General features: G+C 66.4%; 1 protein-coding gene across 1 annotated transcript; it reads right to left on the bottom strand.

The window, feature by feature from the left end:
- Positions 1 to 422: 422 nt before the first annotated feature.
- On the bottom strand, positions 423 to 21,782 carry CIC (capicua transcriptional repressor). The gene is made up of 20 exons (XM_054052576.1): positions 21,694 to 21,782; positions 17,850 to 20,030; positions 11,987 to 12,133; positions 11,013 to 11,205; positions 10,809 to 10,932; positions 10,288 to 10,470; positions 9,060 to 9,225; positions 8,405 to 8,544; positions 7,780 to 7,942; positions 7,225 to 7,322; positions 5,698 to 6,304; positions 5,407 to 5,522; positions 4,835 to 5,057; positions 4,161 to 4,397; positions 3,405 to 3,700; positions 3,115 to 3,335; positions 2,440 to 2,591; positions 1,498 to 1,629; positions 1,259 to 1,390; positions 423 to 709 (listed from the first exon to the last, which is right to left on the bottom strand). The coding sequence occupies exons 2-20, from the start codon at positions 19,993 to 19,995 to the stop codon at positions 474 to 476; spliced, it is 5,712 nt and encodes a 1,903-aa protein (XP_053908551.1). The 5' UTR covers positions 19,996 to 20,030; positions 21,694 to 21,782; the 3' UTR covers positions 423 to 473.
- Between the last annotated feature and the right edge of the window lie 1,510 nt (positions 21,783 to 23,292).

Below are 23,292 nucleotides of genomic sequence, written 5' to 3'. Positions count from 1 at the left end.
CACAGGACTCGCCCCTTGGACCTAACCCCGCCCCTACTCTGGTCCCGCCTATTGACCACGACACGCCCCTTTACTGACTCCGCCCCTTGAGTCCTGCCCCGCCCACTCACTCGCGCCCACCCCTCTGTCGTCTCCCCCCTCTGGCTCTGGCCACGCCTCCACTGTGACCCCGCCTCCTCCCAATGACTCCGCCCCTCATATGGCCACACCCCTTTTCATCCATCTCCCTGCCTTCAAGGTTGGCCCCGCCCCCTCCTTTGTAGTCACTCAGCACCGCCCCATCTCATGTCCCCGCCCCCGCTCTGACCACGCCCATTGATTCGGCCCCGCCCCCTCCGCGCTGACAGAGCCGAGGCCGCAGCCGGGTCTCCAAACATTTACCGTTATTAAAAGACCTCGGTCACGTGACCCCGCCCCCTCCCCCCCCCACCGCCCGCCCGGGTCCCGCGGGGAGGGGGCGGGGCCTGGAATGCTCAGCGCGCGCCGCCCCCCCCCGCGGCAGGCGAAGGGGGCGTGGCCTCGGCGGGGTCGGTGGGGGGCGTGGCGTCGGCAGGAGGCGTGGCGTCTGGCGGGTCCGGGGGCGGGGCCTGCTCGGGGGGCGTGGCCGCCTGCATGATCTTCTGGCGAACCTCGCGGATCTTGAGCTGCAGACACACCTTAGTGGGGAAGATGTCGGCAAAGCGCGCCTGGAACGCCGCCGTCGCCTGGGCTGCGGGGACACGGCCGTCAGGGGGGACCGGGAGAGATGGGGACAGCAGCGGGAGATTGGGGGGACCGGGAGAGATGGGGGACAGCAGCAGGAGATTGGGGGGGACGGGGAGAGATGGGGACAGCAACGGTAGATTGGGGGGACCGGGAGAGATGGGGGACAGCAGCGGGAGATTGGGGGGGACGGGGAGAGATGGGGGACAGCAGCGGGAGATTGGGGGGACCGGGAGAGATGGGGACAGCAGCGGGAGATTGGGGGGACCGGGAGAGATGGGGGACAGAGGGACGGGGCTGCAGCGGGAGTTGGGGCTGGTTTGGAGGCGATTTGGGGCCAGTTTGGGGCAGTCTGAGCCGGTTTAGGTCAGTTTGGGGTCAGTCTGGGCTGGTTTGGGGTTAGTGTGGGCTGGTTTGGGTCAGTCTGGACAGGTTTAGGGTCGGTTTGGGTCAGTCTGGGCTGGTTTGGGTCAGTCTGGGCTGGTTTAGGGTCGGTTTGGGTCAGTCTGGGCTGGTTTAGGGTCAGTTTGGGGTCAGTTGGGGGCGGTCGGCGCACCCGAGGGGAAGAATCCGTGCTCCTGGAAGAGCTGCATGACGAGGGCGCGGCGCTGGTCCAGAGTGCGGCGCAGGGATGAGAACGGCGCCTTCTCGAACTCCAACTCCCCCAACGCGTCCTCCGCCTCCGCCCCTGTGGGCGAGGGGGGGTCAGGGGGGGCCACACACCCCCGAGCCCCCCACGGGGTGTCCTTCTCCCCTCCAGATGTGCCCCCCCCCTCCAGCTGTGCCCCCGCTGACCGGGTCGCTCGAAGGTGAACACCTCTCCCTCGCATTTGGCGCTCTTGGGCGTCGTGGGTTCGGAGCCGCAGCTCGAGCGGCGCCGCAGGCGGCGTTTGGGGGACGCGGGGTCCTCGCCCCCCGCATCCAGGTCTGGGGGAGGGAAAAAGGGGGATCAGAGGCACCGGAACAATCCAACAGCCCCCAAAATCACCCCAAACCAACCCAAAAAAGGTGTCAAAATAGCCCAAAGAACCACCCCCAAAGCCCCTCACCTTCACCTCAGGCCCCCAACGGCCTCAAAGGGCCCCAAATCCCCTCAAAGGGCCCCAAATTGGTCCCAAATCGCCTCAGATGTCCTCGAATTGCCTCCAAATGGCACCAAATTGCCTCCAAATGTCCCCAAAGGCCTCCAAATGGCTCTCAAATGGCCACCAATGTCCCCAAGTGGCACCAAAAGGCCCTGAATGGCCCCAAATGGGCTCACAAAGGGCCCTCAATGTCCCCAAAAGGCCCTGAAGGGCCTCAAATGTCTCAAAAGGGCCCCAAATGGCCACCAATGTCCACAAATGGCAACAAAAGGCTCCTGAATGGCCCCAAATGGGCTCCCAAAGGGCCCTCAATGTCCTCGAATGTCCCCAAAAGGCCCCAAACAGCCTCAAACGGCACCAAAGGGCCCTGAAATAGCGTCAAATAGCACCAAAGGGCCCCGAACGGCACCAAATGTCCCCAAAGGGCCCTCAATGTCCTCGAATGTCCCCAAAAGGCCCCAAACAGCCTCAAACGGCACCAAAGGGCCGTGAAATAGCGTCACATAACACCAAAGGGCCCCGAACGGCACCAGATGTCTCCAAATGGCTCCCAAATGGCCACCAATGTCCCCAAATGGGCACCCAAAGGGCCCTCAACGTCCTGGAATGTCCCCGAAGGGCCCCGAACGGCCTCGGACGTCCCCGCGCTCACCGGAGGAGCCGCGGCGCTTGCGCCGGTAGCTGCCCAGGATGGCGCGGGGGGAGGTGGCGAGGGCCTGCAGGGTGGGCGACGGCAGCACCTCCTCAGGGCGGAACTCGGGCAGCTCCGCAAAGCGCTCCTCGAAATCCACCTCCGACAGCACTCTGGGGGAGAGGAGGGGGCACCGTGAGAGCCCGGACACACAGACACCCCCCGAACCCCCCCCAACTCTGAGAGCACTCTGGGGGTACTGTGAGACCCCTCCAAAGACCCACAGATCCCCCCCCAAAAAAGTAGAATCCTCCCTCAAAACACCCACAGACACTCCCAACCACCACCCCCAGACCCCAAAAAGCCACAGCCCCCCCCCCCCAAGCACCCAGAACCCTCCCCAGCACCCATAGACCCCATAAAGCACTCACAGACCCCCCCAAACCCAGACCCCCCCCAGCACCCCCAGACCCCATAAAGCACCCACAGACCCCCCCAAACTCAGACCCCCCCCAAGCACCCACAGACACCCCCTCAAACAGCCCCAACCCCCCCCAAACCCAGAGATACACAGTCCCCCCAACACCCTGGGGGGGGGGGGGGTGGGCTCACAGCACCCCCCTGAAGAGTCCCCGCCCCTCCCCCCTCAGGCCCCTCCCCTCAGGCCCCTCCCCCTCAGGCCCCTCCCCCACTCACTTGTCCACCGAGTCGAAGGTTTTCTTGAGGGGGGGCGGCCTCACCTTCACCTTTTTCCCCGCCCCCCCCTCTTTGCGCTCCTCGGCCGGGGGCGGGGCCGGGGGGGGCGGGGCGGCGGCGCGGGGGGGCCCCTCGGGGGGGGCTGGAGGGGAGGAGGAGGGCCCGGCGGGGGGCGGGGTGGGGGGCTCCGGGCGGCTCTCGTTGGGGGGCGCTCGCCAGGCCTGCGGAGGGAGTGGCTCATTAGCGGTGGTCGTTAATTGGGCGGGCGCGGGGGGGGACGCGGTGCTCACCTGCTCGGCGGGGGAGGGGCTGCCGGGCGCCGCCTCGGGGTCGCGGTGGCTCCAGGCCTCGGGGCGGGGCGGGGAGGGGGCGGCGGGAGGGGGGGCGGCGTCCCAGTCGCCGGAAGGGGGGGGCGGCGGCGGCGGCGAGGGGGGGGCGTTGGGGGGCGGGGCGGGGTCGGGCGGGGGGCGCGGCGGCGGCGGAGCTTCGTAGCAGCCCACGGGGATGGTGGCGATGGCGGCCTTGACCTTCTGCGGGGGCTTCAGCGGGGGACGCGGCGGCCGTGCCGGCGGGAAGCTCAGGGGGGCTGCGGGGAGAGGCCACGCCCCCTCGTTTGCATACAGGGAGTGGCTGGCCCCTCCCACTGCCTTCAGCTCCGCCCACCGGCTCTGGTAGCACTGCCTCTAAGCTGTCAATCACGCTGGCTCCGCCCACTTCAGTGCCTGCGACCACGCCCCCTTGGCTCCCTGCCTTTAGCACCACCCATTCAGTCCCATGTGACCCCCACAAGCCACGCCCACTCCCCTTAACCCGTGCCCACTCATCACATTGATGAGTCCCTGAAGCCCCACCCCCTCCCAACAAATGCCTCCTCCACTAAGCCCCGCCCCTTTTTGAAGGCACGCCTCTTTCCCAAGCACCGCCCCTCCACCAAACTCCACTCCAAAGCCCCGCCCCTTTCCACCAGCCCCGCCCCTCTCCCCAAGCCCCACCCCCTTTCCACCAGCCCCGCCCCTCTTTCCACACCCCGCCCCTTCGCCCCTCACCGGTGTTCCCCGCGGGGGGCGCAGGCCCGGGCCCCCCCTTGGGCAGCAGGGCGGGGGCGGCAGGGGCGGATCCGGCCACGCTGTACACCAAGCCGGGCGCGGGGGCGGCGGCGGGGGCCGAGCCGGGGGGGCCGGGGTAGATGGCGGCGAGGACGGGGGCCCCCGAGGCGGGGGGCAGCTGGGGGGGCGGCAGTGGGGACACCCCCACAGGCCCGGGGGCCAGCAGGGAGCCCTGCCCTGCCGGGGGGAGGGGGGGACGTGTGAGACCCCCAAACCCACCCCTGACCCCCACTCCGGGACCCCCAAACCCACCCCCAAGGGACCTTCATTCTCTGCTGAGACCCCTAATTACCCCCCGGACATCTCCAAACCCACCCAGGACCCCCCGAAATCACCCCCAAAGAACTCAAATTCCTCCCCAGGACACTCAAATCCTGTGTCCCCACAAAATGACCCCAAATCCACCCCCGACACCACCCAATTCCACCCCCACATCCCCACAGGAGGCCAAAACCCAACCTGGTACCCCCATATCCTCCCCAGGACCCCCGAATGGTCCCCTGCAACCCCCAGGCCACCTGCTTTCCCTCCCTGGATCCCAAATCCCCCCCGCTTTGCCCTCCAAATCACACCCTGGGACCCCCAAAAGCCCCCCAGATCCCCCCACCCCGTACCGGGCAGCAGAGGTTGGACGATGGCGGGTGCGGCGGTGCCGAGCGCGGTGAAGCCGAGCGCCACGGGCGGCGCGGGGGCCGGGGCGGGGGTGGGCGCCGTCCCGGGGGCCACGTAGGCGATGCGGGCGGGGGAGGGGAGCAGCACCTTCGGGGGGGGCGCGGGGGCCCCCCCTGCCCCGGGGCTCCCGGGGGGAACCAGCGGCACCGGGCTGAGCTGGATGATCTGGGGGGGAAAGGGTCAGAGGTCAGAGAAGGGACCTGGGAGTAAGGGGAGGGCCCTGATGTGGGGGCGTGGCATGAAGGGGCGTGGCCAATGGTGAGGGCGTGGTCACGAAGGGAGCGAGGGTGTGGCCAAGGGTGAAGGGCGTGGCCATGGGGCGAGGGCGTGGCCAACGGGGAGCAGGGGCGTGGCCAATTTGGGGACATAGATGGGGCCTGAAAGACAGAGGAAGCGTGGCCCTATGGAGAGACAAGGGCGTGGCCTAAGTGGGGTGGAGAGGGCGTGGCCTAAGTGTAGTGGGCGTGGCCTAAGTGTGGCGGAGGGGGCGTGGCCGGGGGGTTCCAGGCCGTACCTTGCCGGGTGGCGCCAGGGCGGGTCCGTGAGCGGCGCGGGCGGGTCCGGGCGGGGCCACGGGCACCAACACCTTCCCGGGCAGCAAGGGGGGCACGGGGCCGGGGGGGGGCGCGGCTGGGGGGCAGAGGGGGGTCAGACCCACACAGAGACCCCCCCCATCCCCCTGACCGCCCCCCAAAGCCTCCCCACTGCTCCCTGCCCAGCCCCATCGCTGCCCCCCAGTCGCCATCGCGACCCCTCCCACTCTTAAAGCCCACCCCGACGCCCCCAACCCGAGACCCCCACTCACCTTTGGGGGCTCCGCCGGCGGGGGCCGCGCCGCCCCCCCCTTTGCCGTTGGGGGAGGGGAGGGCGAAGTGCAGGGTGGGGGGCGCGGGGGGTGCGGGGGGTGCGGGCCCGGCCTTGCCGGGGGGGAGGGGCAGCGGGTGGGGGAGGGGCGGCAGGATGTACTGCACCTGCGTCACCGCCCCCCCCTTGCCGGGGGGGAGGGGCAGCCCGAGGGGGAGGGGCCCGTTGGCTCCGCCCCCCGCCGCGGGGGGAGGGGTGGGCTGGGCCAGGAACTGCACGGGGGGGGCGAGCAGCGCCACCGGGGCCCCCCCGGACCCCGCTTTGCTCTCGGGGGGCGCCGCGGGGGGCGCCGCGGGGGGGGGCGGCGCCGGGCGGGGCAGTGGGGGCGCCGCCGCCCCTCCCCCCTCGCCCCCCCCCGCGCTGTCGGCGCGTTTGCGGCGGGGGAGGGGCGGGGGGGCCGCGCACCCCCCCTCGAAGCGTTTCGGGGGGGCGGGGGGGGGCGGTGCTCCCTTGTAGGGCCCCGCGGAGGGGGGGGGCTCGGCCGGGCCGGGGGGGGGCGCGTCCGGTTCCACCGGGGGGCGCGGCGGCAGCGGCTTCCGGGGCGGCGGCTGCGGGGGGGTAGGCGGGAAGGGGGGCGTCAGGGGTCATAGGGACCCATAGGGACCTATAGAACCGCCCCCATCCCACAGGGACCCATAGGACCGCCCCCGCCCCATAGGGACCCATAGGACCGCCCCCATCCCACAGGGACCCATAGGGACCTATAGAATCGCCCCCATCCCATAGAGACCCCCCCCCGTCCCATAAGGACCTATAGAACCGCCCCCATCCCATAGGGACCGCCCCCGCCCCATAGCGACCCATAGGGACCTATAGAACCGCCCCCATCCCACAGGGACCCATAGGACCGCCCCCATCCCATAGGGACCTATAGAACCGCCCCCATCCCATAGAGACACCCCCCCCCCCCCCGTCCCATAGGGAACTATAGAACCGCCCCCATCCCATAGGGACCCATAGGGACCTATAGAACCGCCCCCATCCCATAGGGACCCATAGGGACCTATAGAACCGCCCCCATCCCATAGGGACTCCCTCCACCCCATAGGGACCCATAGGGAACTATAGAACCGCCCCCATCCCATAGGGACCCATAGGGACCTATAGAACCGCCCCCATCCCATAGGGACTCCCTCCACCCCATAGGGACCCATAGGGACCTATAGAACCGCCCCCATCCCATAGGGACTCCCTCCACCCCATAGGGACCCATAGAACCGCCCTCACCCCACAGGGATCCCTCTGCCCCACAGAGCCCCCCCCCCAGCGACCCCAGACCCACAGACACTCACAGAACCCCCCCAACACCCATAGGTACCCCCCCTGCCCCACAGCGGAGCCCCCTCCGGCCCCATAGCGGCCTCGGAGGGATCCATACAGCCTCCCCTGCCCCACAGAGAAATCCCCATTCCCCATAGGGCCTGCCCTGCCCCACGGCTGCCCCACGGCTGCCCCACGGCCGCCCCACCTGGCCCTCATCCCCCGAGGAGCCGTCGCCGTCGCTGTCGCTCACGCGCTCTTTGCACTTGAGGTCGATGTCGGCGGGTGGGGGGAACCCCTCATCCGCTGTGGGGGGGACAGTGGGGTGAGGGGCGACCCCCCCAGACGGTATTTGGAGGTTCGGGGGGGGGGGGGAAGAGGGCTGTGAGGGGGTCTGGGGGCAGCAGGGGGAGATTTGGGGGCCTGCAGGGGAGGGCTCTGAGGGTTTGGGGGGCCCGTGGGGGCTCTGCGGATTGAGGAGGGTCTGGGGGGGACTCCAGGGGTTCAGAGGGGCTCCGGGGGGGGCTCTGGGGGAGGTCCGGGGGTGCCGGGGGGCTCTGAGGGTTTGGGGGAGGTCTGGGGGGGCCGTGGAGGCTCTGGGCATTAAGGAGGGTCTGGGGGGGCGCTCTGGGGGTTCGGAGGGGCCCATGGGGGCTCCGTGGGGTTGAAGAGGGTCCGGGGAGGGCTCTGGAGGAGCCATGGAGGCTCTGGGGGTTCAGGGGAGGTCCGGGGGGATCTGGGGGGGCTCCGGGGGTCCTCTCACCGATGACATCGTCGTCGCCCTCCTCCTCGCAGATCACCATGCGCTCCTCGTCGCTCGTCCCCTCCTCGCTGGCGGCGCGGGGGGCGCGGGGGGGCCGCGGGGGGGGCGCGCGGGGGGCGGGGGGCGCGCAGGGCCCGGGGGGGGCCGCCAAGGGGGAGCAGAGCTGTGGGGGAGGAGGGGGCGTCAGGGACCCCCCGGCCCCATAGGAAACCCTGCCCCACAGATCCTGCCCCCCCGCCCTATACACACCTTCCAACCCCCCCCCCCCCCCCCCCAGGAACTGGGGGACGGCGGTCAGGGGGATCCCCACATTGTCTGCGTGCCCCACGCGCGCCCCCAACTGTCCCTCCCCTGCCCCACAGATCACTCTCCACCCCACACATCTCCTCCACAACTCCCAGCCCCACATCCTCTCGCCACCCCACCCTGCCCCACACCCTGCCCCCCTCTGCCCCCCAGGCCCCCCCAGGCCCCCCAAGCCCCCCTCTGCCCCACACCCTGCCCCGCTCTGCCCCACACCCTGCCCTCCTCTGCCCCCCACCGTGCCCCCCAGGCCCCCCTCTGCCCCACACCCTGCCCTCCTCTGCCCCCCACCGTGCCCCCCAGGCCCCCCTCTGCCCCCCACCTGTCCGAAGTCTCCCTGGACGCCGCTGTGGGAGAAGGCGCGGGGGCGGGGGTGCTGCACCCCACCCCCAGCCGGGCCCCGTTCCCCGGGGGGGCCTGAACCCCCCCTGCCCTCGGGGGGCGCGGGGGTGTCGGCAGCGCCTGTGGGGAGAGGGGAGGTCAGCGTGGGATTTAGGGGGGACCGGGGGTGTCTTTGGAGGGGTTGGGGGCTGTAGTGGGGGGCTGTGAGGGGGGATCTGGGGGTGCTGGGCGGGTTTTAAGGGGGCTAAGGGGAACATGGGGGAGTTTGGGGGGTCATCAGGGGGTTTAGGGGGGCCCATAAGGGTCCATGAGGCAGTTGGAGGGGCACATGAGGGGATTTGGGGGTATCTAAAGAGCTGGGGGGGTCCCAGGGAGGCTGGGGGGGATGTGGGGGCTGTTTGGGGGCGGCTGGGGGGGGAGTTCAGGGGTCTCTGGGGATGGTGGGGGATGAGGGGAGGCTGCAGGTGGGTTTGGGGGGGTCAGGGGGGTGGTTTAGGGGTGAGAGGAGGGGGTATGGGGGTCCCTGACCTGTTGGGAAGTTGGGGGGGGAGGGAGTTGGGGTGTAGGGTTGGGGTCTGGGGGGCAGGGTTGGGGTGTTTTGGGGGGCAGGTTCGGGGTGTTGGGGTGCCCCTGACCTGCGGGGGGCGCGGGGGGTCCGCTCTCGGAGGCGCTGCGCTCGCGGGGTTCTTTGGGGCCCCCCCCGGCCGCCCCCGGGCCCCGCGCCCCCTCCGAGCTGGATTTCTTGCGGTCTTTGTTGCACCATTTCCAGTCCGGGTGTGCTTTGAAGTGCGCCTCCTTCACCTGGGGGTGCCGAGGCACTGAACCCCCCGCCAGGGACCCCCCAAAACCCCTTGATACCCCCAAACCCCACAGTCTTCCCGGCCCTCCCCAACCTCAGCACAACCCAGGAGCCACCCTGTATCCGCCATGAGCCCCCCAACCTCCTTGGGACCCCCCTAGACCCACTCCATGAGCCCCCCCAACCCCACTGCCCCCCTTCAGGCCTCCCCAAACCCCCAGCACCCCCAAATGCCACTCAGGAGCCCCCTGTACCCCTCTCTCATGCCACTGAGAAGCCCCCTAAGCACCCCCAAATCTCCCTCAGGAGCCCCTAAATCCCCTTAGGAACCCCCAGTCCTCTTGGGTTCCCCCAAACCCTCCCCACTTCCTCAGAAGCCACTCCCTAAATCCCCCTCGGAAGCCCCCCAGTCCCTGTCAGGAGCCCCCAAACCACCTCAGGAGCCCCCAGATCTCCTTCAGGAGCCCCCAAACCACCTCAGGAGCCCCCATGTCTCTTTAAGGAGCCCCCAAACCACCTCAGGAGCCCCCAGAACTCCTTCAGGAGCTCCCAAACCACCTCAGGAGCCCCCAGATCTCCTTCAGGAGCCCCCAAACCACCTCAGGAGCCCCCAGAACTCCTTCAGGAGCCCCCAAACCACCTCAGGAGCCCTCAGATCTCCTTCAGGAGCCCCCAAACCACCTCAGGAGCCCCCAGAACTCCTTCAGGAGCCCCCAAACCACCTCAGGAGCCCTCAGATCTCCTTCAGGAGCCCCCAAACCACCTCGGGAGCCCCCAGAACTCCTTCAGGAGCCCCCAAACAACCTCAGGAGTCCCCAGACCTCCTTCAGGAGCCCCCAAACCACCTCAGGAGCCCCCAAGTCTCCTTCAGGAGCCCCCAAACCACCTCGGGAGCCCCCAGATCTCCTTCAGGAGCCCCCAAACCACCTCAGGAGCCCCCAGATCTCCTTGAGGAGCCCCCAAACCACCTCAGGAGCCCCCAGATCTCCTTCAGGAGCCCCCAGACCTCCTCCAGGAGCCCCCTCGGTCTCCCCCCACCCCGCTCGGCAGCCCCCCCGTGGCACCTGGAAGGCAAGGTCGTGGTACTTCTGCTTCTCGCGCGGCCCCAGCGCGTACCACCACTCGCCCAGGATCTTGCTGACGGTGCGGTTGTCCTGGTTCGGGTGTCGCTGGTGCACGAGCGCCCGGTGCCGCTTGCTGAAGATCATGAAGGCGTTCATGGGCCGCCGGATGTGGTCCTTCTCGCGCTGTGGGGGCAGGGTCAGACGGGCCAGGCCCACGGCGGGGTGTGGCGAGAGGGGGAGACACCCCCAAAGGCGAGGGGGGAACCCCATCTTTGGGGGAAGAACAAGGTGGGGACCCCTCCTATGGGGAGGGACAAGGCAATAGAGCAGCCAAAGGCCTTGGGAAGGAAACAGGCTGGGGCAGCGCAAGCTCTGGCCATGCCTTGAAGGTCCTGTTCCCCCCCAATTCTGTGTCCCCTCCTGTGTTCCGTGTCCCCCTCAGATCCCCCTGTGTCCTTCTCCAGTGGTTCCATGTGGGCTCTGTGTCCCATCCCTCCGCTCCGTGTCCCCCCGCCCCTCACCTTGCCGGGGCTGCGCCCCTCCTTGTCCCCATCGCGCTCCTTGGGGAGGGCGCTCAGTGACTGCGTCCGACGCTTCCCAGGCCCCAGCGGCAGCGGCAGCTCCGGGGCCACGATCGACAAGAACCTGGGGGGGAACCCAAAATGAGAGAGGGGAGAGTGGGGCACCCTAATCCCCCCAAAAAACCCCACGAATCACAGACTCACGCGTCGTCGTGGTCGCTCTCGGTCTCGCTGTCCAAGCGGGGGGGTCCGGGGGGCTCCTCCTCAGGGCCGGGGGGGCCCACACTGGTGACAGGAGGGGCGGGCGGGGGGCTCTGAGGCCGCGTGGCCCCCCCGCAGCGCCCCGGCTCCGGCCCCACCGCCAGCTCGGGGGCAATGGCTGCTGATTCAGGGGGCTCTGCAAGGCGAATGGGGGGAAGAGAAGAGCCCCCCCAAAATCACTTAGCTCCGCCCACAGGGGCGTGGCCACACCGGGGACACACCTCCCCATCACATTTACTGCCTCTTGCATTAAGCGTTTTGCCCCCCCAAGGGGCGTGGCCACCATAGGCCCCGCCCCTACCACAACTCCCTTGCACTGTGTTCTGGGATCCCTTGGCCCCGCCCACCAAGAGCTGTCAATCACTAGAGGGGCGTGGTCAGTTGTGATCCCACCCCTCAGCTGACCCTTCAGCTCATGTCGCTCTTGGCCCCGCCCACAACGAAATGTCAATCATTCCAAAGGGGGCGTGACCAAATGATCTGACAGCCCAATCCCTCCCTGGGGGCGGGGCCTCACCACTAAAGGGGCGTGGTCTGCTCTGGCCCCAACCATTTGATTAATCTGCTCCATCCAACCCCCCTGGGGGCGGAGCCTCAGCAAGGGTGGGGGGGGTGTAGTTTGCTCCCAGTGGATCTCATTGGATGCTGGAGGGGGGCGGGGCCTCAGCACTGATGGGCGTGGCCTGATCTGGCCCCGCCCCAATCGAGCAAATCGGCCTGGTTCCTCCCTGAGGGCGGAGCCTCAGTACCAAAGGGGGCGTGGCTTATCCTGCCCCCACCCCCTGACTGATGTGATTGATCCTACCTTTCCCGGGGGGGCGGAGCCTCGGTATTGATAAGGCCTGTCCTGTTCTAGCCCCGCCCCCGATCATTCTGGGGGCGGAGCCTCGCTGCCAAGGGGGCGTGGCTTCCCTCACCTTTGCTCTGGGAGCCGGCGGGGTGGCTGACGGGCTGGTGGCCCTGCGGGGGCTGCGGGGACGCGTCGGGCTGGCTGGGCGCCAGGAAGGGCACGAGCGAATGCCAGGGGAACACGGCCACCGAGCGCGGCTCCACGTTGGTCCACACTGCGGGGAGACGGCATCGACACGGTTAGCACACGGCACGGACACGGCACGGGCACACGCACACGCGTGGTCCCCCAGCCCTAAAACCCCTCGGCGGCGTCACTGTCTGCGGTCAGAGCGCCGTCACACGCGTGTCCTGGGGCACGGGGGGTGCCACAAGTGTGTCCTGGGGCACGGGGACAGCGTGTTACACATGTGGCCAGAGCACACGCGATCGGCACAGGATGTAACACGTGAACCCACTGCACGCCTGTCCTAGATCCGTGTGACACGTCAGGAGCAGCTGCTACACGTGAGCAACACACAAATCAATGCGTGTGTGTAACACATGAAGGAACATCGTGTGTTTGGCAAGAAACACGCGTGCACTGCAAAGCACCATTACACGCGTACAACGCACAAAGCATCGCTCCACACGTGGAACACGAAGCACCTCTGCACATGTGTGCCAGGGCTGTGCTGCACGCCAGGGGCATCTTTACACGTGTGACACATGAATGATCCTCACACACGTGTTTTAAGACCATTTAACAAACCAGCAGTATCGCTACACAAGCGTAACGCGTGAAGCGCCGTTACACGCATGTCCTGGGACCTTTGCTACATATGTCCTTGAGACACGCAACACACCGCGAGCACAGAGCGATCTGATGTGTGTAACGCATCGCATCCTGACACGCGTGTCCCATCACCACGTGACACATCACAACCACCCCTACACGCCTGTAACACAAAACATCCCGTACAAATCACCAGCACAACACGTGTGCAACACGGAGCGTCCCTACAACACGCCAGGAGCATCACAACACACGTGTCCCACGCCCACAGGACCGTGCCACCACGCGTCCGACATGCAGCAGCCGTGTTCCCACTGAGGGCACACGCGTGTGCGGCCGTCCCAGGGCGGTGCCGTGGTCGGCTTTGCCGGGAAGCGTGGCTCCACGGTTCCTCCGCTCCGGCTGCCGCAGGGAGCGGGGTGGGGGGAACTGGGGGGGCTCCCATGGGGGAAACTGAGGCCCGGCCACGCCCCGAGGGGACCCAGGAGTCCAGGACCTACCCCAGACCCCCAGATTCCCCCTAAATCCCCTCCCAGACCCCTCCACCCACCCCGCACTCCTCACAAAACCTCCCCAGCCCCTCAAATCCCCCCCAAACCCCTCAAATCCCCTCAAAATCCACACCCTTCCCTCCCAACCCCCCCTCAAATCCCCCCTAAACCCCCACCATCCCCTCACAAACAGCCCTAAACGCCTCCAAACCCCCTCCCAGTCCCCGCAGCCCCTCCCAAACCCCCTCAAATCCCCCCCACAAACCCCCTCGAACACCCCCAGCCCCTCACAGAGCTCTCCACCTCCCGGCAAACCCCCTCCCAACCCCCCACATTTCCTCATAAAACGCTCCCAAACCCCTCCGATGTCCTCACAAAACCACCCGTCTCCTCCCAACCCCCCACAAATGCCAACATCCCCTCACAAACCCCTCACATCTCCCCCAACCCCACGACAAACACACAAATCTCCTCACAACCTTCAAGATCCCCACACAAACGCCCCCGTAACGCACCCCAACCCCCTCAAATCCCCCCAAATCCCCTCACCCAACTCCCCATCTCCGCACAAACCCCAACTTCTCCACATAAAATGCCTCCAAATCTCCTCACGAACCAACCCATCTCCTCACAAATCTACTCACGACGCTCCATCTCCTCACAAACCTCCCCAAATTCCCCCTCAAAACCACCTCCATCTCCTCACAACCCCCCAATTCCACACAAATCCCCCCGTATCTCCTCATAAAACAGTCCCAGCCCTCCCAAATTCCCTCACAAAACGCTCCACATCCTCACAAACACCGACACCTTCTCACAAACGTACCCGCAACCTCTCGTCTCTACACAAAACCCCAAAATCCTCTCCCAGACCCCACCATCTCCTCATAAATCGCCCCCAACTACCCTCAATGTCCCCACAACCCCCCCCATCCCTTCACAAATCTACTCAGAACCCCATCTCCACACAAAACGCCCCAAATCCCCTCACAACCAGCAACATCTCCTCATAAAACGCCTCCACTCTCCCCAAATCGCCTAAATCTCCACACAAAGCACCCCAAATTCCCTCACATCCCCTCATAAAATGGTCTCAGACCCCCAAATCCCTTCACAAATCTCAACATCTCCTCCCCAAGCCCCAACACCCCCTCAGAAACCCCAACATCTGCTCAGCTGCTCCCAAATCTCCTCACAAACCCCAACACCACCTCACTAAATTCCCCCAAACCACACCATCTCCCCACAAATCCCCTCACAATCCATAAATGTCCACAGATGCTCCCACAATTCACTCACAAAACCCAACATCTCCTCATAAAATGGCCCTGAACCCCCAAATTTCCTCACGAACCCCAACATCCCCTCATAAATTGCCCCCAATCCATCATCTCCTCCCAAATGCCCCCAAATCCGCTCACAAACCCAACAGCTCTTCATAAATCACCCCAACCTCCCCAAATCTCCTCACAAATATACTTGTAAGCCCTCAGCTCCACACAAAAGACCCCAAACCTCCTCACAGCCCCCAATATCCCCCCACAAAACGACCCAACTCCCTCAAATCTCCTCACAAACCACTCCATCACCTCACAAAACGGTCTCAAACCTCCCAAATTCCCTCACAGAATTCCAAAACCCTCTCAAACCCCCAACATCTCTTCATAAATCACCTCCAAAACCCCTAAATCTCCTCACAGACCCCAATGTCTCCTCATAAAACGGTGTCAAACCTCCAAAATCCCTTCACAAACCACCCCATCCCCTCACAAAACCCCAACATCTCCTCACAAACCACCCCAAAACCCTAAATCTCCTCACAAAACCCCAACATCTCCTCACAAACCACCCCAAAACCCTAAATCTCCTCACAAAACCCCAACATCTCCTCATAAAATGGTCTCAAACCCCTAAGTCTCCCCAAAGAAACCCAACAACCCCTCACAAACCTCAACATCTCTTCATAAATCATCCCCAAGCCCCTCAAATCTCCTCACAAATGTACTCACAACCCCTCATCTCCACACAAAATGCCCCAAATCCCCTCAAAACCCCCAACATCTCCTCACAAACCAACCCTAAACTCCTAAAGCTCCTCAAAAAAACCCAACATTTCCTCAGAAAATGGTCTCAAACTCCAAATACCCTCAAAGAAATCCAACATCCCAACACGAAGCACCCCAAATCCTCTCAAAACTCCAACATCTCCCCATAAATCGCCCCCACAACCCCTCATCTCCTCACAAATATGCTCATAACCCCTCATCTCCACAGAAAATGCCCCGAATCCTCTCACAAAACCCAAGATCTCCTCACAAAACACCCCAAGCCCCTTAAATCTCCTCACAAAACCCCATCATCTTCTCATAAAACGGCGTCAGACGCCCAAAATCCCTTCACAAACTTCAACGTCTCCTCAAAAAACCCCAACATCTCTTCATGAAATGGTCTCAAACCCCCAAATCTCCTCAAAGAAACACAACACCTCCTCACAAACCCCCCGAATCCTCTCCAAACCCAACACCTCCTCACAAACCCCCTCAAATGGTCTCCAAACCCCAACATCTCCTCACAAACCCTCTCCAAACCCCAACATCTCCTCACAAACCCTCTCCAAACCCCAACATCTCCTCACAACCCCCCCAAATCCTCTCCAAACCCCAACATCTCCTCACAAACCTCCTGAAATCCTCTCCAAACCCCAACATCTCCCCACAAACCTCCCAAATCCTCTCCAAACCCCAACATCTCCTCACAAACCTTCTGAAATCCTCTCCAAACCCCAACATCTCCTCACAAACCTTCTGAAATCCTCTCCAAACCCCAACATCTCCTCACAAACCTTCTCCAAACCCCAACATCTCCTCACAAACCCTCTCCAAACCCCAACATCTCCTCACAAACCCTCTCCAAACCCCAACATCTCCTCACAAACCTCCTGAAATCCTCTCCAAACCCAACACCTCCTCACAAACCCCCTCAAATCCTCTCCAAACCCCAACATCTCCTCACAAACCCTCTCCAAACCCCAACATCTCCTCACAAACCCTCTCCAAACCCCAACATCTCCTCACAAACCCCCTCAAATCCTCTCCAAACTCCAACATCTCCTCACAAACCACTCCAAACCCCCTAAATCTCCTCAAAAAACTCCACCACCTCCTCCTAAATCGCCCCCCCGACCCCTCATCTCCTCACAAATCCCCTCCATCTCCTCCCAAACCGCCCTCAGACCCCACCAAATCCCTCCAGGAACCCCCACATCCCCTCAGAAATCGCCCCAACACCCCCTCCTCCTCCTCCTCCTCGATCTCCTCTTCTCCGCCCCAAACGCCTCCTCACAAAACGGCTCCAAACGCCCCCGACAATCCCCCTCCGCCCCGCACTGACCGAACATGCCGAGGCCTCTCCGCGGGGCCGCGGCCGTGGAGGACATGGCGGGAGTGGGGGGGGAAGGGAGTAAGGGACCGGGAATGGGGGGGGGGGTGAGGGGGTTGGGGGGGCACCGGAACCGGCTCCAGGGGGACCCGAACCGAGGGGGGGGGGGGGGAGGGGGGACCCCGAGCCGCGGCCTCCGCCCGCCGCGCGCAGGGAAGGGCGCGCGCGCGCCCCCGCCCCGCCCCCCCGCGCCTCCCGCGCGCGCGCGCGCGGCCACCGCCCGCGCTGCCCATTGGCTGCGGAGGGGCCGTATGCAAATGAGGGCGAGGCCCCGCCCCGCTCGCTCAACCCAGCCGCCGCCCATTGGCTGCGGCGCCACGGTATGCAAATGAGGGAGAGGCCGCGCCTCCTCGCTCTAAGCGCCCGCTGCTCATTGGTCGCGGCGCGGGCGTATGCAAATGAGGCGAAGGTCCGCCCCCAAGCTCAGCCCGCCCGGCGCCCATTGGCTGCGGCGCGCGCGTATGCAAATGAGCCCCCGCCCCATCGCTGCGGGGCACGAGGAGGTGGCGCCGCTGTGACGTCACCTCGAAGCGTTGTGACGTCACCGCGGCCTCATCCCCCCTTACCGCGGAGCCAACCGCCACCCCCTCTCGGTGACGTCACGGTGACGTCACCGCGAGGCACCCACGACCACGACAAAGCACGTGATGTCCCCGCGACACGGCGTTGACCTCGCCGTGACCCCGCGTCACACGTGTGACGTCACCACCGACCACGCCGTGACGTCACAGCCACCACCCCACACGCCGCAGCCCCGACGCGGCTGTGATGTCACCGTGACCTCGCTCTGACCCTGCCCTGACCCCTCCCCTTTCTCCCCAGACCCCCTCTGACCCCCCCGACCCCCCCCAGATCCCCACAACCCCCTTATTCCACCCCCTTTGTCGTCCCCCCCTTAACCCCCATTGCCCCCCCTCTCCCAGTCCTCCCCAGTGCCCCCCAGTCTCCCCAATTACCCCCCCTTTCCCAGTCCCCCCATTGCCCCCCCATTGCCCCCCCAGTCTCCCCAATTACCCCCCCTTTCCCAGTCCCCCCATTGCCCCCCCAGTCCCCCCCAGTCCCCCCAATTACCCTCCCTTTCCCAGCCCACCCCATTGACCCCCAGTCCCTCCCATTGCCCCCCCAGTCCCCCCCAGTCCCCCCAATTACCCCCCCCCTTCTCCACCAGTCCCCCCCCCCAGCGCCCCCCATCTCTCCCAGTCCCCCACCCCAGTGCCCCCCCCTTACCTGTTCCCGGTCTCCCCATCACGATCTCCTTCCTGGGGGCCGGGGGAGCCCCGAAGTCTCCGGGCACGAGGAGGGGGAGGAGGGCGGCGGGAGAGGGGTGGAAGGCCACGGGGTGCAGGGGAGCCCCGAAAGTGGGGGGCGCAGGGTGTGGGGGCGCCGCTCGGTCCGGAGGCGCCGAAGCTCCGGGGTTGGGATTCGGGCGGACGGGAGGTCGCAGGCGGCCGGCGTTGATGGGGACGGGGGCGGCCAAGGGGGGTTTTTGGGGGGTCGGCAGCGGGCGGGGGCGCGGGGGGGGTTCGGGGAGCGGCACTTCGGGGTTGCGGACGATGACGGGCGAACCTCGCGGCACGGGCGGCACGCGGCGAGCGCCGGGGCCCGGATCGGCCGTCAGCCCCGCCGGCGAGCGCGGGGCGAAGAGGGGCGAGAGGGCGCGGAACCCCCCCCCCAAACCCACCCCCGCGCCCCCATCTTGGGGGTCCTGAGGCGGGGGGGGCGCCTCCGCTTTCCGCTTCCCGGGGCTGAGGGGGACGGGGAAGGGGAGACCGGGCTGGAACGGAGGGGGGACGCCGGACGGGGGCCGCGGGCGCGGCGGCGGCGGCGGAGGGGGCGGCGGGGGGGGGCTGAGCCCCTCGCCCGGACGGGGGGTCCCGGCGCTGAGGTGACGCCCGCGGGCGCGCGGGGACGCTCCCACCGGGCTGAAGTTGGCGGGACGGAAGCCGAAAAGGGGGGACGGGGACGGCGAAGGGGTGGGCGAAAAGGGGGACTGGGTGGAAGCCGGGGAAAAACTCGGGGTGCCGGAGCGCGAGCTCCCCAACGAGACCAACATGACGGCCGCCTCGCACTCGTCGAACTCGAAGCGGGACAGGTCGGCGGCGGGGGGACCGCCGAGGCGGGCGCGGGGCTCCCCTTCGCTCTCCCGCGACGTTTCGTCGCCCCAATCGAAGTCGGCGCTGCCGTCGCGGTGCGGCACCGCTGCCGCCGCGCGGTTTTCCGGAAGGCCCTCGAGCTCCTTGGTGCGCATGGAGAGGTGTCGGGAGCAGAACCCGCGCCGCTGCGACTCTTTGGTGCAGCCGTCGCGCGAGCAGAGCCGCCGCCACTGTTTGCCGTTGAATTTCTTGCGGATGCCGTTCGGGGTGCAAACCACGTCCCCCTTCTTGTATTTGGGCTGCTGCGTCGGCGGCGCCGGGCGCGGCGCGGGCGCGGCGGCGTTCAGCTTCGACACCTCGGCGTCCTCGGCGGGTTTCGGCGCCGTCGAGGAGGTTTCGTCGTCGTCTTCCTCGTCCTCCGGGTTTTGGGGGTGCGGGGGCGTGTGGGGGGGCCAGGGCGGGCGCAGCAGGCGGAGGCCGGAGCGCGGGATCCAAACGGGCGGCGCGGCCGGCGGCGCGAAGCGGACGCGATACGCCGGGGGTTTGGCGCTCACCTCCACCACCGTTCCTTGCCGGTAAAGCGTTTCGGCCGGATCTAAACGGGCACAAACCGGGGTCCCCACTCCTAAAGCGCCGGCTGGGGGGGTGGCATCCACCACCACCGCGGGGGGGTCCCCGAAAACGGCTCCTTCCAAGAAGGTGACGCCGCGTTCGCCGGCGAATTGAACCCCCAAATCCTGCCCGCGCCGCAGCTGCTTCACCACCGCCGGCTGGAAAACGCCGTCCCGCAGCGCCAGGACGCGCTGGCAGCGCAGGCGGCGGAAAACGGCTTCGGCGGGGAGCGACGGGGGGTCCCCGGGGTTTGGGGGGGCCCCGGGGGGAGCCGGGGGGTCCCCGGGGTTGGGGCCCCCCTCGTCGGCAGAGTGTTCGCTGGCCGTGTCGGTGCTGGAGCAGCCGCTGGCGCCGGCGTCGCCCGAAGCCGAGGGTTTCTTGCGGGGGGCGCGGGATTTGAAGGTGGCGGTTTTACGGCTCGGGGGGGGCGCCTCGGGGTCCGGGGGGGGCGAGGAAGAGGAGGGAGGTTGGGGGGCGACGGGAACGGAGGCTTCGGATGCGTCGGGAACGTCGTCGTCGTCTTCGTCGTCGCCTTCGGCTCCTTCGCGGCGTTTGAGGGGTTTGGGGGGGCGCGACGGAGGAGGGGGGGGCACAGCGCGGGCGCCCCCGCAGGACGAGGAGGAAGAGGAGGAGGAAGAGGAGCCGCCGGCCTTCCTCGCCGGCTTCATCGTCCTCGCGCCAGCCCGGGCGCCACCGTGGGGTCCTGCGGGGAGAGAGGGGTTAAAATGGGGGGGGGAGACCCCAAATCGCAATGGGGATCAAAGAGATCCCCCAGGAATGACCCCACAGAGGGCGGTGGGGGGCAGGACCCCCACAGTGTCCCAAGGGAGGGGGGCAGCAGTTCGAGGACCCCCTGTGTCCCCTCTCAGGAGTTGGGGGGCAGCACCAGGAGGGGTCCCGGGGTGGCACTTTAACGGGGGGGGCAGTTTGTGGGGAGGTCAATTTGGGGAGGGAACGCTTTAAGTGGTGCACACTTCGGGGGGGGGCACTTATGGAGGTGACACCTCAAAAAGGGGCATTTAGGGGGGGCAGGTTTTAAGGGGGGGCACTTTATGAGGGGAGACACTTTATGGGGGGAAACCCTTTAAGGGGGGGCAGTTTAAGAGGGGGACACTTATGAAGGTGACACCTTAAGGGGAGGCATTTGGGGGGGGGGGGGGGGCACTTTACAAGGGGCGACAGTTTGTGGGGAGTCCAGAGGGAGCATTTGGGGGGAGGCACTTCAAGGGGGGCGATTATGGAGGTGACACCTTAAGCACCTTATTGGGGGGGGGACACACTTTAAGGGGGGGGCAGTTTGGGGAGGGGGTATGCTTTAAGTGGGACGGACCTTAAGGGGGGACACTTATGGAGGTGACACCTTGTGGGGAACGCTTTGGGGGGGGGGACACTTTAAGGGGAGAGTTTGGGGGGGACAATTTAAAGGTGGAGCGTGTTGGGGGGGGACTTTAAAGAGGGGGACAGTTTGTGGGAGGGAACTCTTTAAGTGGGGGGCGCTTGGGGGGTGACACCTTAAAGGGGGGGGCAGTTATGGGGGAAACACTTTCACGGGGGGGGCAGTTTGCGGGGGGGTACGCTTTAAGTGGGACGCACTTTAAGGGGGGGCACTTATGGAGGTGACACCTTACGGGGGGGTATTGGGGGGGCACTTTGTGGGGAGTTCAAGGGGGGGCATTGCGGGGGTCAGTTGGGGGGGGGGGGTCAGTTTGGGTCCCCCCCCGGGTGTGACACCTCACGGCCGCCCCCCCAGTGCCCCCCTCACCCCCCGGTTTCTCCCCACCCCCCTCCCCTACCTGCGCCCCCGGCGCCGCCGCGGCCCCTTTACTCCAAGCCGACAAAATGGTGAATGGACGCGGGGCCGCGGGCGGCGCCGACCAATCAGCGCCCGGGAACACGTGACGGGCGGCACGCGCGGCCAATGGGAGCGCGGAGGAGGCGGGGCCAGCGTACAGTAGCCAATGGGAAGCGGCGCGGGGGGCGTGGCCAAGCCCGGCCTTGTTTACCCGGCGGCGCGCCGCGTTGCACGCTGGGAGTTGTAGTCCGCACGGGGGTACGCACCCCACCGCTGGAAAGGACCGCCGCCTACAACTCCCAGCGCGCCCCGCGGCGCGCAAAGCGCGACGGGAGATGAAGTCCGCCGCTCTCCAACGGGGGGGCGACAACCACGTTTCCCAGCGTGCCCCGCGCCGCCCCGCCTCCCTCCTCCTCCTCCTCGCCCCCCCCCCATCCCCTCCCCAAAGCCGGCGGGGTCCAAGTCCCAAGGGAGGGGTGAGGGCAGGGGGGGGCCCGAGCCCCGTCCGCCGAGGGACGGGTAGGGGTCGCGTTTGCATGCGTTTTGCATCTCATTAGCATATAGATGAGCTCACCCGCGGCCTCTCCCGGCGCCGTGCAGGGCCCGGCCGGGCCCCTCGCGCTTCCCCTCAGCAACAGCGGAGCCGCCGCCGGCTCCGACCAATCAGCGGCCGCGCCGGCCCCGAGGCCGCGCCCCCCGCGCCCTCCCCCCACGTGGGGCCGGGAGAGGCGGTGCCGCGCGCGGCCAATGGCGCGCCGGGGCGGCCGAGCGATGAGGTCACCGCCGCGCGCTCCCATTGGCTGCCGCGCGCCGCCAATCGCGGGGCAGCCTGAGGGGCGGGGGGGGGACGGGGGGGGCGGGTGTGACACGCTGGAGCCCGCGAGGCCACGCCCCCTACGGCGCGCCTTGGCCACGCCCCCCACGTCGGCTCCCCGTCTATTTCCGTTGGCGCTTTGGCCACGCCCCCTGCCTGCTTCTAGCGCAGCTTGGCCACGCCCCCTCTGTATATCGCTATTGGCGCTTGGCCACGCCCCCGCCTGTATCTAGCGCCGCTTGGCCACGCCCCCATATATATGGATTGGCGTTTGGCCGCGCCCCTTCGTATGTATCCTTTGGCCACGCCCCCTTCCGTTTTACCACGCCCCTCCATTTGTAGCTATTGCTCCTTGGCCACGCCCTCTCCATATGTATCCATTGCTCTCGGCCACGCCCCCTCACCGCCTGACCACGCCCCTATATTGTCATCTATTGCCTTGGCCACGCCCCCTCCTAGCCACGCCTTCCCGTTTCACTCTATTGCCTTTGACCACGCCCCCGCTCCCTTAGCCACGCCTCTCCCCTGCCCTTGGCCACGCCCCCGTGCCTCAGTTTCCCCCCGCCCCACTTCGGGGGGGAGGGGCGGGGGGGCGCTAATGGCTCTCTCGGCCGGGAAGCTGAATAATTAATGAGTTTATTAATAACGAGGGGGGGAGGGGCGGTGGCGCCAGGATGGGGCTCGGGGGGGGGGTGGGGGGGAGGGGGAAAGGGGGGGGGGACACTCACACGGGGAAGCTCCGCCCCCTCAACCCTCCCCAATTATCCCACCTTAATTCCACCTCCCTAATTAACGCAGCTCCCAATTACGTCTCCCCCAATTGCCCCTTCCAAATCACCCCTTAATGAGCCATTCGCTCCCTCCCCAATTACCCCAACCCCTAATTACCCCATTCCCCCTCCTCAATTACCCCAACCCCTAATTACCCCAATTACCCCCTCCCCAATTACCCCAACCTCTAATTACCCCATTCCCCCTCCCCAATTACCCCAACCCCTAATTAGCCCCTTTCCACCCTCCCCAGTGACCCCCCCTTACCTTAATTACCCCTCCTCAATTAGCCCATCCCCCTATTTACCCCAATTACCCCTCCCTAATTACCCTACCGCCCTAATGACCCCCATTCCCCTCCACAATTACCCCTCCCTCTTAATTACCCCTCCCCTAATTACCCTCTCCTCTAATTACCCCCATTCCCCCTCCCCAATTACCCCTCCCCTAATTAAATCCATTCTCCCCTCCCCAATTACCCCCATTTTCCCCTCCCCAATTACCCCTCCCTCTTAATTACCCCCTCCCCAATTACCCCTTCCCCTAATTACCCCCTCCCCCTCCCATCCAGTTCCCGGGGGCGGAGTG

This window comes from Cuculus canorus, chromosome 35 (genome assembly GCF_017976375.1).
Source record: "Cuculus canorus isolate bCucCan1 chromosome 35, bCucCan1.pri, whole genome shotgun sequence".
Taxonomy (NCBI): domain Eukaryota; kingdom Metazoa; phylum Chordata; class Aves; order Cuculiformes; family Cuculidae; genus Cuculus; species Cuculus canorus.
Note: the sequence above shows the minus strand (reverse complement) of the source record. Positions and strands in the feature narration are given on the sequence as shown.

Excerpts from the sequence above, each read along its gene's own strand:
- CIC (XM_054052576.1), bottom strand. The coding sequence starts at position 19,995 with ATGAAGCCGGCGAGGAAGGCCGGCGGCTCCTCTTCCTCCTCCTCTTCC. Across the intron at positions 5,058-5,406 it reads CCCTGGCGCCACCCGGCAAG|ATCATCCAGCTCAGCCCGGT; the intron begins GTACGGCCTGGA and ends TTTCCCCCCCAG. Across the intron at positions 4,398-4,834 it reads CGTCCAACCTCTGCTGCCCG|GGCAGGGCTCCCTGCTGGCC; the intron begins GTACGGGGTGGG and ends TCCCCCCGGCAG.